This window comes from Nicotiana tabacum, chromosome 22 (assembly GCF_000715075.1).
Source record: "Nicotiana tabacum cultivar K326 chromosome 22, ASM71507v2, whole genome shotgun sequence".
NCBI classification, from domain to species: Eukaryota; Viridiplantae; Streptophyta; class Magnoliopsida; order Solanales; family Solanaceae; genus Nicotiana; species Nicotiana tabacum.
The window spans coordinates 28,014,789-28,029,105 of NC_134101.1; the positions used below are offsets into that span (position 1 = coordinate 28,014,789).

Consider the following 14,317-nt stretch of genomic DNA (forward strand, 5'->3'; position numbering starts at 1 on the left):
GTTAATTTTTAAAATATGCTAGAATTGTAAAAAAAAATTGCCATTTATGAAATAAATGAAGAATACTATCATTAATGAAAATAATATTAAATAAAGGATTAGGCATGTAAAAATCTCAAGAAAGAAAATGAAAATTTGGACTCCATCTTTCAATATATGTAGAAGCGATAACAACATGCCCGGTATAATCTCACAAAGTATGGTATGAAGAGGGTAGTGTGTACATGTAATCTCACATAGTGGAGTATGTGGAGAGTAGTGTATACACAGACCTTACCCCTACCATGTGGAGATAAATACGCTGTTTCCAATAGATCTCCGATCGAGGAAGGGACAACGCCTATGAGTCATGTAAAAGTAGCATAAATAACAAAGTAAGATGACCGAAATACAAGAAATGACAGGTAGTCATAGAAATCTAATAACAACATAAGGCGAGAGTACATACTAATAATACCAATATGAACAATTTAGACTACCTAACCACTATTCTAAGCCTCACATCCGCACCTTCCTCTCATTTCTTGAACAGAAAACAAAAAAAAATTCAGTTCTTCCATATATAATTTAATCTAGTGGGATTAGTTGGAGTATTCCATATAATAACAACATGTTAAATTCAACAAAAGTTTTTTCCCCCAAAATATATTGACTATCCAATTTCATTCCATGGGCTAAATCCAAGTTGTAGCCCACAGGAATAAGGTGGGTATGTGTGGTTCCATTTTTCCATTTGTGAAAACGTAGCAGCCAATATTTTGACTAATACACTGTTCTGTTCTTCACCTAATTCTTTTCTTCTTCTAATAATAACGTGCTGCTAAGTCCTAAAGCTCCTCTTTGGAGCTCCAATTAACTCCAAACTACCAAAATCCAGAGCAGGTTTAACAAAGAATGGGGGTTGGAGGACGTGAAGTGGCGATTTCATTGGATGGAGTGAGGGACAAGAATATGATGCAATTGAAGAAAATCAATACTGCAATTTTCCCAGTTCGCTACAACGATAAGTATTACACTGATGCCATTGCCTCTGGTGATTTCACCAAGCTAGGTTCGTCTTTTCAATTCTGGGGTTCTTATTTTGCGTAATTATTAGGTGCCCAATTGGTTTTATTTAGACCTTTCTTGTGATTGACGGGTAAATTGTGCAATGTAGAGATCCCTTGCCCAAAAGAATGATGGATTTGGATCATAAGGGTCAAACATTTTATTGATTCAGTGTGAATTTGGACATGGATTCTTTGTTCTCTTAGAACTAAAATTTACATAGTGGAAAACCATATAAAAAGTACCTTAAGATACTGTTTTTGTAATTAATAGGAGTAGTTTTTAGAAATGTTTAAAAGCTTTCAAAAAACTAGTTTTTCTTTTCAAGCAAAAAACTAGTTGATTCTCTAAATAGTGATAGTGTTATATAAAATGAGAACAATAAGTTGAATTAGAAGGCATACCTATTTCATATCCTTATTGTAAGCTTTTTATCTTTTTGGTGAAGGGGGGAATCCTTCTCTTTTTCTCTGCTTTGTAGCATTTTGGAGTCTGATGATGCAAAGAAAAGAAGAATAGTAGTTGGAAAAAAATGATCAGAGGACTAGTAGTTATAACAGCCTTTTAGTCTATTTTCATAATACAGGAATGGCTGATAAAAGCAAATGATTAATAGCCATGAGACAAGAGAAACCACAGGTAGATGCCAAACTAGTTAGAGGGAATAGTGGTGCTTACTCAACGCGTCAACTCATATAACAAATCCATTATCCGCTATCTGGGTTTGTTTCGTAACTCATCACAAGAATGGTTGTGGTCAAGAAAAGGGAAGGAAATTGAGGCTTTTCCACAGGAGTTATTTTCTTGGATGAGGCTAAGCTTAAGTAGTTAGAGGACCCCTTCAATGGAGAAGGGAGTTAGTTGAAAGGGGGATTCTAGCTGTATGTGGTAGTTTTACACTCTGTTACATTTGAATGAAAAAGTTACTCTCTAAAGAGAAAATGAACCACTTAATCGTAGTGACATCCTTTAGGCCTCTCTTCTGTAGCTCGATATATTTGGTTGTTGTAGTTGGTACTCTGGTCTTAAGAACATCGATACGTCCTACTGGTCCTTATTAAAAAAAAGTTGATACGCCAGTCTTTCTTTTCCCATTTTTTCTGATTGGCTTGGGTTGAAATCTCCTGTAGTTTAGCCTATTGTTAATCTGAAAAAGTCTCTATTTATTGAAGAAGCATACGACCTACAACATTGTATTATTATTTTTCAGAAAGATATCATCTCAATACCCCTTAGCCCAGTGTTCATGATGCAATATGGAACCTGTGCCCTTTTCTTTATGTTTACATATTGAAGTATACAATGAGAAAAATCTTATATTTACAAAAATAGATGTTAAATTGACCAACTTCAATATAGAAAATATCAGAAGTAATTTGAAATACAGGAGTATATAATGTGAAAGCGCCTGCTTGCACAAGTATAATTTTTTTTCCTTTAAATTCTGAGCTGTTGGGGACACCACCTCTCAGAGGACCTTCTTATTTACTTGAAAGTTACATGTAGACATATTACACGTAGACAGGAGTCCTAGTGCTATGTCTCCTACTTAGACAGAAGTAGAAATGCCCCTCTCTCTTAAAAGAATAAAAGAACCTTAGAAGTAAGATGACTTTGACAGAAAATATCCAGGGATATACATCTCTAAGGGTTGTATCTCCACACCATCTATAAGGGTTGTATCTCCACACCTGTGATTGTAGTGTCACTCTAGAATTTCTACTTGCCATATTGTTTTCCCATTGCGCATATCACTACTGAGTATCACATCGGTAACTTTGTCTTCAAATCTCCTCCTACCATTAGTTTTTGTATAAGTTCTCCTATTAGTTAAACTGTTTAGATTCTCATATAACATTTCAAATGACTTTGTTTCCATTGTTAGAAAATCAAGCCATTTAACATTCCATGGACTATTTCGGTTTTATATTTAGTAAAAAAGTTCCTTTTTTCTACTATAAATATCATTTTCGAATCAAACTTGTGAAAAGATCCGAGCATCTAACCTAAAATCTTAAGGCAACTGGTAGAGCAGCTCATGACATTTATAAACCCTTTGAAAGCCCTTACACTATTCATGTGGGACAACTACTCTTGTGAAAGAATTACCCTTTTGGAAGCTCTTACACTAAAGTGTAAATAGAATCTGGGAAACTAATCCAAAAGATTAAGGCAATTGGTGGAGTAGCTCATGACATTTATAAACCTTTTTTAGAAGCCTTTTGGAAGCCGGGATTTTAAAGGGTCGGAGCATCATAGCTTATGGATGTAATTAGTAATCATCATTGCTTGATGCAACATTAGGTTTCTATTGGAAAGAATAACAACTCAATTTGTCATAATTATGATAAAACAATAATGATTATGTATAATGACCATTCCCTAAAAGTCCTGCTAGAGACATTTATACCTTCAATAGTTTAGGTAAAGGTGCATGAAATTACTGAGTATGTGTTTTTTCCTAAGTTGCTCCGACACGACAGTTTAGGTGCCGCACCTGCGTCGACACGACACTAGTATGAGTGTGGGTATGAGATCCATACTGGATCTGGTCAAACAATTTGGCTACTTTGACCACGATGGACGGTAAAATTCGAGATGAGATACAATTTGATTCCCGAAATCAGAACCAAAACTAGGGTAAATTTGAAGAAAATAGCATATCTTATCTAGGAAATTAATTCTTTACTTATCTACAACTTGAGAATAAAAAAGAAATCCACACTTTACATGCTATACGTAAGTATTCCACAAAATCTCTCATAATTTAGAGATATTTTTATTTTTTGAATTATTTTTAGCCGGATCCCCGCCCCCGTATCCGTACTAGGATCCGTATTCCCGAATCTTAGAATTTACATCTCGAAGGATCCGACCTTTAGATCCGCACCCGTGTCGGACACCCGTATCCGTGTCCGAGCAACTTAAGTTTTTCCTTATGGGTGAGCATAAATATGTAGTGAAGTAAAGCAAAGTGCAATTTAATGTTCCTATGCAAGTTAAAGAAAAGTTGTTTCCTATAATTTTCAAAGAAATGAATACATCCAATATATAGTTCTTCTGGTTTAAGCTTTCAACTTTTCAATCTTTAGATATTCCACAAAACTTTGTCATCTTTTGTATTTTCAAATTGATGCCCTGTGTTAAGCATCTCACATTGGTTGAGGGAATGGGATGTTTTCTCCTTATATGGTCTTGGACAATTCTTACCTCATAAGCTAGCTTTTGGTATGAGTTTGGGTTGAAAGTCCATTTTCTTTACGAGCCTGACTCGTTCCTATCCTTAATTTACCCAATGTTCAATACCATTTTATATTGTCCACATGCCGGATGTTCCGCTATGGGTGTGCAGGGGGGTTTCAGTGTCCCATGTTGGTTGAACGAATGGGCTATTGTCTTCTTATATGGTCTTGACAATCCTTAACTCATGAGCTAGCTTTTGGGCTTGAGGTTAGGCCCAAGGTCCATTTTCCTTACACTCTTCGAGATAAATTCAAGAAATGCATCTCTATCTGGTTTACGCTTTCCATTTTAGAATCTTGAATATTCTGCAAATCTTACCTTGTTTCAATTTTTTGTACCTGCAGCATATTACAGTGATATTTGTGTAGGTTCAATTGCATGTCGCCTTGAGAAGAAGGAAGCTGGGGCTGTTCGTGTTTACATAATGACTCTGGGTGTTTTGGCTCCATATCGTGGGCTAGGTATTGGTGAGTGCTCAACTTATCCTGCTTACCTTGGTCGAAGTTATGTTACCATATAACTTTCCGTGGTTCTTTTCCAGTTTGACTGCTCAAATTTTTAATATGATGGCATCAACCTTCAAGTTGACATTTTCTTTTAATCTTTGAAGTTAGTTGTAAGTCGTTTACACCATTTCAAAACACAATAAAGAAATATCTGACAAGTTTTTTGAATGTTTCTTAGAAAAGTAAAAATGAATAGCAGCAACGAGTCAATCGATTGCAGTTTGTCCTGACATCTCAATAATTTGGAGCAACATCTCATTTAGTTCATCTTTTTATTCTGGTGCAGGCAAAATGTTGTTGAACCATATCCTCAATCTTTCTGCCAAGCAGAACGTTAGCGAGATTTATTTGCATGTGCACACAATTAACGAAGATGCCCTCAATTTCTATAAGAAATTTGGATTTGAGGTTACTGATAAAATCCAAAATTATTATACAAACATAACCCCACCAGACTGTTTTGTCCTGACCAAGTTCATCACTCAAACGAAGAAATAGATAGTCTCAGCTACTTTGATTGAGCCTTGGTCAAACCTTCACATTATCTTTGAGGTTCTGAGCTTTCTGGTTCTAGTTTTTGCTACTTATGAGTAATGTGCCACCCATTGAATTGTTAGTGTAAGCCCTTTTCTGTTCTATCTTATCCTATCTGCAACAACATCAAAGTTGAATGATTTCCCTGTAATAGAAATAGTGCAGTTCAATGCAAACATTCGAGTTTGGTTAATGAAATGGTCACCAGATAAATGAATGCAAGTTATGCATGTTGCATATAATTTTATATCGTAAATATGGTTAAATGATATGCATTTAATTTTAATTTATGACTCTTATGATTAAATTGCTGGAATTTGTATCAATTTCGGTTGAGTGTATGTATTTTCTGAGCGTAATCTTACAAATGGGACAGGCCTTGGTGCAAAAAAGGTTTGGATCAATTTCAATTTCAACCTGATATATACAAACTGTTGGGGAAAAACAACTTGTAATTAAATCAGGTAAAGAACTAGAAAAATCGAAAGTGACCCATATGATCCCACGTGGAAATAACAATGCTCTTTTTTCCTTCTAATCTTCTAATATCTGTCGCACCATAATAATAATTATAAAAATAACAAGAAAGTATGAAAGTCTAGTTCAATTATATATTCAGTTCATTTTCTCACATCAGACGAACAGCTGGGACTATTCCACTTCCCGTCCACGAGTTCTTAGTTTTCTTTTCCTAATATCAGAACTGCTCTCCTGTCTCCACATCATTACCTGATAATTTTAAGTTCACTTGTTTCTACATACGTGCTTGTACGAGTATGTCACGTTGTATACGGTCGAAATAGATTTCGGCCTTCGCACGTCTGATCGAGCTCGAATGATAATCGATCGAAGTGAGACTTCGAGATGGGTTCCGAAGATGAAACAAACAAGCCTCGAACCCGAGGGGCCGATCAATGTCGAGTTCGATATTGTTATCGAGCTCGAATCCAAATCGAACTATGATGCAGAGTAAAGCTATCAAGCTTATGATCCAGAGACCAACCAACATTGACTCCGAATCAATTCAAGGGTCCGAGTCAGAATCGAGTTTAAGCCAAAGGTCGAGAGCTCGAGTTAGAATCGGGCTCAAGCCGAGATCAAGAGCCCGAGTCAGATCGGACTCAAAGATAAAAGTCGTTGCAATCCCACTAGATGAGAGAATCTTGGCAGGAATTGTGGAAAAACTGATTTATCATGGATCTCTCACTGAGTATTTTTTTAATTATATTTAAAGTAAGGTCCCTCTACCATAAAGAGGAGTTTTCTGTGAGGGCAGTTTTTTTGGAGTTCACATTGTAATTCAAGCACTATATTCTCTTATATTCGAGAGTTATTCTTTTAAGCCTAAAAAACTAATTCATCTTGCTTAGTCCCAAAAATCGCTTTTGTTACAACTTTGTTTATTTTGTCTTCTCTGCGGTCCATATTTGATACTTCCTTTTATCCTTACAATTTTTATTGAGCTATATCACATATCCTTAGAACTACGAATAAATTCAACTCTACCCGTTTTTCGAGTAAACAGTTTGGCGCCCACCGTGGGGCTAAGGATAACAGTGGTTATTTGATACGAATCTGAAAAAATACGCCATTGTGTTTTGCGCTTGTTTCCGAAAATATCCTGAATTTCGGATTAGCTACGACTAACCATCAATCAAATGGCTTCACCGATCGATAACGGGGCCGGTCTTCAAGACGAAAACAACAACTTGACACCCAGTACTGAAAGACCACTTGTGAACACCGTTGGACCTCGAACCAGAGCGCCAATCGATATCAATTCGCATATAGCCATTGAGGCAAACCTACATGCTGAACCGAAGAATAACATCCATGGTGGCACTCGGTCTGCAGCTCGAGATACCCATAACGTCGAGGAAAACGGCGTTAGCTTGCATATGATTTTCGAAATGTTGCAAGCCCAACAGGCAGCAATAGCTCAGTTGCAAAGCCAAACCCAGCTACAAAGCAGGCCGGAGCCCAATCCACCCCGAGAAATCACTCACAAAACGGAACCAGCCATAGTAAAGTCAAATGAGCAAGAATCGGGGACTACTCCCGAAATTGCTAAATTGCTCGAGGAACTCACAAAGCGAATCGAAGCCAACGATAAAAAAGTAGAAACTTATAACTCTAGGGTCGATCAGATCCTGGGAGCTCCACCAATGTAAAAGGGTTGGATTCGGAAAAATTCGTGCAAAAACCTTTTTCCTCAAGCGCAGCCCCGAAACCAATCCCCCAAAAATTCTGTATGCCCGAAATTTCCAAATATAACAGAACGACCGATCCCAATGAGCACGTCACTTCTTACACATGTGCCATCAAGGGCAATGATTTAGAAGACGATGAAATCGAATCTGTGTTGCTAAAAATATTCGGAGAGACCCTCTCGAAGGGGGCAATGATTTAGTATCACAACTTACCGCCAAATTCCATCGACTCATTCGCCATGTTAGCAGATTCTTTTGTGAAAGCACATGCCTGCGCCATAAAAGTCGCAACAAGGAAATCGGACCTCTTCAAGGTAAGACAAAAGGATAACGAGATGCTGAGGGAGTTCGTATCTCATTTTCAAATGGAACGAATGGACTTGCCACCAGTCACAGACGATTGGGATGTTCAGGCTTTCACTCAAGGTTTGAACGAGTGAAGTTCGACGGCTTCACGGCGATTAAAGCATAACCTGATCGAATACCCAGCCATCACATGGGCCGACGTGCACAATCGGTACCAATCGAAAATTAGGGTCGAAGATGATTAATTGGGGTCTGAACTCGCTGTTCGAAGGAATACTAATTGGGAACGAGGTCCGATTGGGGATCGATACGAACCGTACAACGGGAGCCACAGAGTCAGTGAATCGATACATAACCTCAGGCAAAATAATAAGAGAAGTGATCGAGGTCAAGGGTCCCGAGGGCTGATAAACAGAAGTAGTTTCGATAGGCCTGCCGGATCTAAGGAAGCACCTCAGTTATCAGAATATAATTTCAGCGTTGATGCATCCGCCATCGTATCGGCTATTCGGCATATCAAAGACACTAAATGGCCTCGACCCATGCAGACCGATCCTGCCCAGAGGAATCCCAATCAAATGTGCGAATATCATGGCACCCATGTCCTTAGAACGGAAGATTGCAGGCAACTAAGAGAGGAAGTAGCCCGGTTATTGAACAAAGGGCACCTTCGGGAATTTTTGAGCGATAGGGCAAAGAACCATTTTAAAAACAGGGATTTCGGCAAGCAAAACGAACAAGAAGAACCACAGCACGTCATTCACATGATCATCGGCGGCGCCGATACCCCTCAGGGACCAGTGCTTAAACGCATTAAAACATCGATTGTGAGAGAAAAGTGATCTCGAACTCAAGATTACACACCCATAAGAACTTTGTCCTTCAATGATGAAGATGCAGAAGGAGTCATACAACCTCATAACGATGCATTGGTAATATCCGTACTCATGAATAAAACTAAAGTTAAGCGTGTGTTGATTGATCCAGGTAGCTCGGCCAATATCATCAGATTGAAGGTCGTAGAACAGCTCGGCCTGCAGGACCAGATCTTACTCGCAAACCTGGTTCTAAACGGATTCAATATGGCATGTGAAACCACCAAGGGAGAGATAATTCTACCAATAAACGTGGCCGGAACCATCCAGGAAACGAAGTTTCACGTGATCGAAGGCAACATGAGATACAACGCCCTTTTCGGAAGGCCATGGATCCACAACATGAGAGTTGTACCTTCGACCCTGCACCAGGTCCTCAAATTCCCAACATCGAGAGGAGTCAAAACAGTGTACGGAGAACAACCAGCAGCAAAAGAAATGTTCGCCATCGAGGAAGCAAAACCAATATCCTCGCCTTCGCCAATAAAGGGATCGGGCTCAGAAGGGGAACGAGATACCAAATAGCAATCACAGACATCGACTTCGACCCAACCAGATAACTAGAATATTGAAGAAGATGATGATCAGAGGATCCCTCGATCCTTCATGATTCCCGATGACTCTGACGCCACCAAATCAACAATTGAGGAGCTGGAGCAAGTCACACTAATCGAGCACTGGCCCGAACGAAAGGTATACCTGGGAACGGGGTTGAGCCCCGAACTCAGGAAGAAACTTATTCAATTTTTTATCGATAACATTGATTGCTTTGCCTGGTCCCATTTAGATATAACAGGGATCCCATCGAACATAATGACGCATCAGCTAAGCTTGGACCCTAAGTTCAGACCGGTGAAGCAAAAGAGAAGACCCCAGTCCGAGGTAAAACACGCATTCATAAAAGACGAGGTAACCAAACTTCTCAAGATAGGGTCCATTAGGGAGGTGAAATATCCCGAATGGTTAGCCAATATAGTTGTAGTGCCTAAAAAAGGGAACAAACTTAGAATGTGTGTGGACTATAAGGATTTGAACAAAGCATGCCCCAAAGATTCTTTTCCGCTGCCCAACATCGATCGCATGATCGATGCCATGGACGGTCACGAGATCCTCACTTTTCTCGATGCCTATTCCGGGTATAATCAATTCCAGATGAACCCGGAGGACCAGGAAAAGACTTTATTTGTCACCAAATATGAAACATATTGTTATAATGTGATGTCCTTTGGGCTAAAAAATGCAGGGGCTACTTACCAACGCTTAGTAAATAAAATGTTCGAAGAACAAATAGGTAAATCAATGGAAGTTTATATTGATGACATGATAGTTAAGTCCCTGCGCGCAGAGGACCATCTGACCCATTTGCAGGAAACGTTCGAGATTTTGAGGAAATACAACATGAAGCTCAACCCCGAAAAATGTGCTTTCGGGGTCGGTTCGGGCAAGTTCCTCCGCTTCATGGTGTCAAATCGGGGAATCGAGATTAACCCCGATAAAATCAAGGCCATCAAAGACATCACCATCGTGGACAGTGTGAAAGCTGTACAAAGGCTAACGGGACGGATTGCGGCCTTAGACCCATTCATTTCGAGATCATCAGATTGAAGTCACAAATTTTTCTCTCTACTCAAAAAGTAGAATGATTTCGCTTGGACCCCGAAATGCCAACATGCATTAGAGGAACTAAAACAATATCTGTCGAGCCCACCACTACTTCACACTCCAAAAACAGACGAAAAACTTTGCTTATACTTGGCAGTATCGGAAATCGCAGTAAGCGGTGTCCTAGTTCGGGAAGAGCAAGGTACGCAATTTCTCATTTATTATATAAGTCGAACCTTAGGGGAAGAAGAAACTAGATATCCGCACCTAGAAAAATTGGCACTTGCACTTATAAGCGCCTCTAGAAAGATATGACCGTACTTTCAATGTCACCCCATATGCGTATTAATGACTTACCTACTTCGTAATATTTTGCATAAACCTGAACTATCAGGACGATTGGCCAAATGGGCTGTCGAACTCAGTGGGTACGATATCGAATATCAACCCCGCACGACCATCAAGTCTCAAATTTTAGCAGACTTCGAGGCCGATTTCATGCCAACCCTCGTACCCGAAGTCGAAAAAGAACTCCTGTTGAAATCGGGTACATCATCGAGGGTATGGACCCTTTTTACGGATGTGGCTTCGAACGTGAAGGGGTCTGGGCTAGGCATAGTTTTAAAGCCACCCACGGGTAACACTATTAGGCAATCTATTAAAACTACCAGGTTGACTAACAACGAGGCCGAGTATGAGACCATGATTGCAAGTCTCGAGCTAGCTAAAAACTTGGGAGCAGAAGTTATTGAAGCCAAATGTGACTCTTTATTGGTGGTAAGTCAAGTAAACAAAACCTTCGAAGTTCGAGAAGATAGAATGCAAAGGTATTTGGACAAACAGCATGTCACTTTGCACCATTTCAAACAATGGACTTTACAGCATGTTCCACGAGAGCAAAACAGTGAGGCTGATGCACTTGCGAATTTGGGATCATCGGTCGAGGAAGGTGACTTAAGCTCGGGGACTGTCGTTCAACTCTCGAGATCTGTGATCGAAGAAGGCCACTCCGAGATAAATTCTATGAGCTTAACCTGGGATTGGAGAAATAAGTATATTGAACACTTAAAGAATGGGAAGCTCCCATAGGACCCTAAAGATTCAATGGACCTACGGACTAAAGCTGCTCGATTCACGTTGGCTTCAGATGGAACGCTATATCGAAGGACATTCGATGGACCATTGGCAGTATGCTTGGGTCCAGGAGATACCGATTACATCTTACGTGAGGTGCACGAGGGCACTTGTGGGAATCACTCCGGTGCCGATCCATTAGTCCGAAAAATAATCAGGGTAGGGTATTATTGGATCAATATGGGCAAAGATGCGAAGGAATTTGTTCGAAAATGTGACAAATGTCAAAGGTTTTCACCATTGATCCATCAACCTAGAGAGCAACTTCACTCAGTCCTATCCCCATGACCATTCATGAAATGGGGAATGGATATCGTCGACCCTCTGCCATCGACCCCAGGTAAAGCTAAATTCATTTTATTTATGACTGACTATTTCTCTAAATGGGTTAAAGCACAGGCGTTCGAGAAAGTAAGAGAGAGAGAAGTTATAGACTCATGCTCATGTAGTTGGCCCGAACCCAGACGCAAAACATAAACACATGTATAGTGACTTGCAAAGAAAGTTCTCCTCTTTGCCAACATCTTATATCCAAGAAAAATTCCTCTATTTGGAGATTTATTATGCAAACAAAATTAAGATAAACTCGACCGCTAAGCCTACGGGCTACTTTTATTTCGAGTTCGAGCAAGCACTCACTCGACCATTACGCCTACGGGCTACATTACTTTGAGTTTGAATCATTCACTCGACTACTAAGCCTACATGCTACTTTTATTTCGAGTTCGAGCAAGCACTCACTCGACCATTACGCCTACGGGCTACATTACTTCGAGTTCGAATCATTCACTCGACTACTAAGCCTACGGGCTACTTTTATTTCGAGTTCGAGCAAGCACTCACTCGACCATTATGCCTACGGGCTATATTGCTTCGAGTTCGAATCATTCACTCGACTACTAAGCCTACGGGCTAATTTTATTTTGAGTTCAAGCAAGCACTCACTCAACCATTACACCTACGGGCTATATTTCTTCGAGCTCAAATCATTGACTCAACTAATAAGCCTAAGGGCTACATCACTTCAAGTTTGAATAAGCACTCGCTCGATTATAGAGGCTACGAAGTCCAAGTTTGGTTAAATTGTTTAAATCCTTATGAAAACATTCATAATGCGTGAATTAGTCTTCACAAAACGGAAGCAAGTTGGCAAAATTGTCTTTATAAAAATTGTCTACATGATTGATTACAACGTAAAAATTAAGGACTAAGCTTCCTGGTTATCCTCAGGAGCGGTCTCTTCTCTATTGGGCTCCCCCGCGTTCTCGGATCTGCTCTTACTCCCATCATCATCATCATCATTATCATCATCGGAAACCAGGGCTTTAGCATCGACTTTGAGTTCTTTGGCCCTTTTTATCTCTTCAGCGAGATCGAAACCATGAGCATGGATCTCCTCGAGGGTTTCCCTCCGAGATCAGAACTTAGCAAGTTCGGCGACCCAATGTGCTCGAGTATCGGCGGTATCGACTGCCTCTCTTTCTTGGACCTGGGCAGCTTCAGCGTCGGCCCGATAGACGGCCACGAGTGCATCTGCATCGGCCTTTGCCTTTTCGGCATCAGATTCGGCCTTGGAAAGTACAAAGGCCAACCGAGCCTCGAGCTCCTCTATTCTTCTTGCTTGAACCAAGCCTTTTTCCTTTATTCTCTGAAGTTGGGTTTCGACCGATGATAACTGGGCTCGAGCAGTTTCTTTCTCTGTAGCAAAGCGGTCCATACCTTCTTTCCACTGCAAAGACTCCGCTTTTATCACGTCGACCACCTCACGAAGCTTCCCGATCATCTCGATTTTTTGCTACAACTGTGAGACCAAAAAATTAGCCATCGTTCCGGTATCAAGCCCATAGGCTTGTAAAAGTATCATTACCTGCTCAGACAAATAGGTCTGATCTCCATAAGCCTTGGCCAACTTAGCTCGAAGGTCTTTTATTTCCTCTTCTCTCTGCCCTAAGAGAAGTGTTAGGGAGTTCCGCTCATCAGTAACCCGTTGAAGGTCGGCCTCGTATCGACGCAGCTTGTTTTGGGACCGAGAACATGCTTCTCGATGAACTACCACTACCGACAAAGAAACAAGAAACGAAGTTAACAAAAAAGTAAACATAAAGGTAGTACCGACAAAATAATTTTAAGGCTTACCTGATTCAAAGCCTGCCGCACCCCGTGAAAAAGATCCGATTCATCACCAGTACCGGAAACGTCCTCGATACTGGTAAACAGGTCACGAAAGGGATCCTCTCCATCGTGAGGCCTGTCTAGATCGAGGGCCCCCAGATCTTGGGCTTCCCGAATCACCCCTACAGAAAAAGCGGGAAAGGTGGGCGAATCTTCGATTGCTGCTGCCCCAAATGAATCACTTGGAGCATTTTCTTCGGTTCGAAGGAATTCAAGGGCCTTTTCAGACATATCCCCCATACTTTGGCTCTGATGAGATGCGTTTTCGATCTCCGATAATTTAGGGATTCAACCCGAATCTTTCTCCGGTATATCCTCAAATCGAGGCGGAGCCTCATGAAGCATCATCGATCCAGCTGCCTATGGGGCATCTGTGTTTCTCTTCGTTCGGGCCGCCAGCGCGGACCCATCATTTTCTTCTTCTTCTTCATCTTTATCCCTTAGACGCAAAACTAATTCCACGGTCAAAGGAATGACATTCTTGTTCGGCTTGCGAGCCGTCCTCTTCTTCGGTTTTGGATCTTCGGGAACAAAGGCTCTTTTCCTTTTATTTCCCTTCACCAGCTTTAGGACAGAGGCCAAAGTTTCTTCCTCTTTAGACAAGGGCCTCAAAACCGCATCTTTGCCCAAACCTGCATTTGGAAAATTTTAGTAAAATATTTGGAAACCACCTCGTTTGAATTATCAA

General features: G+C 40.5%; 1 protein-coding gene across 2 annotated transcripts; it reads left to right on the top strand.

Moving 5' to 3' along the window:
- Positions 1–680: 680 nt before the first annotated feature.
- LOC107829079 (uncharacterized) lies at positions 681–5,523 on the top strand. Of its 2 annotated transcripts, none has more exons than XM_016656512.2 (3): positions 681–1,051; positions 4,659–4,757; positions 5,083–5,523. In XM_016656512.2, exons 1-3 carry the CDS (start codon positions 895–897, stop codon positions 5,292–5,294), a joined length of 468 nt encoding a protein of 155 aa, XP_016511998.1. In that variant the 5' UTR covers positions 681–894; the 3' UTR covers positions 5,295–5,523. The 2 variants fall into 2 exon arrangements, with proteins under 2 accessions (XP_016511998.1, XP_016511997.1); XM_016656511.2 differs by having other exon boundaries at positions 697–1,051; positions 4,635–4,757.
- Positions 5,524–14,317: the final 8,794 nt, after the last annotated feature.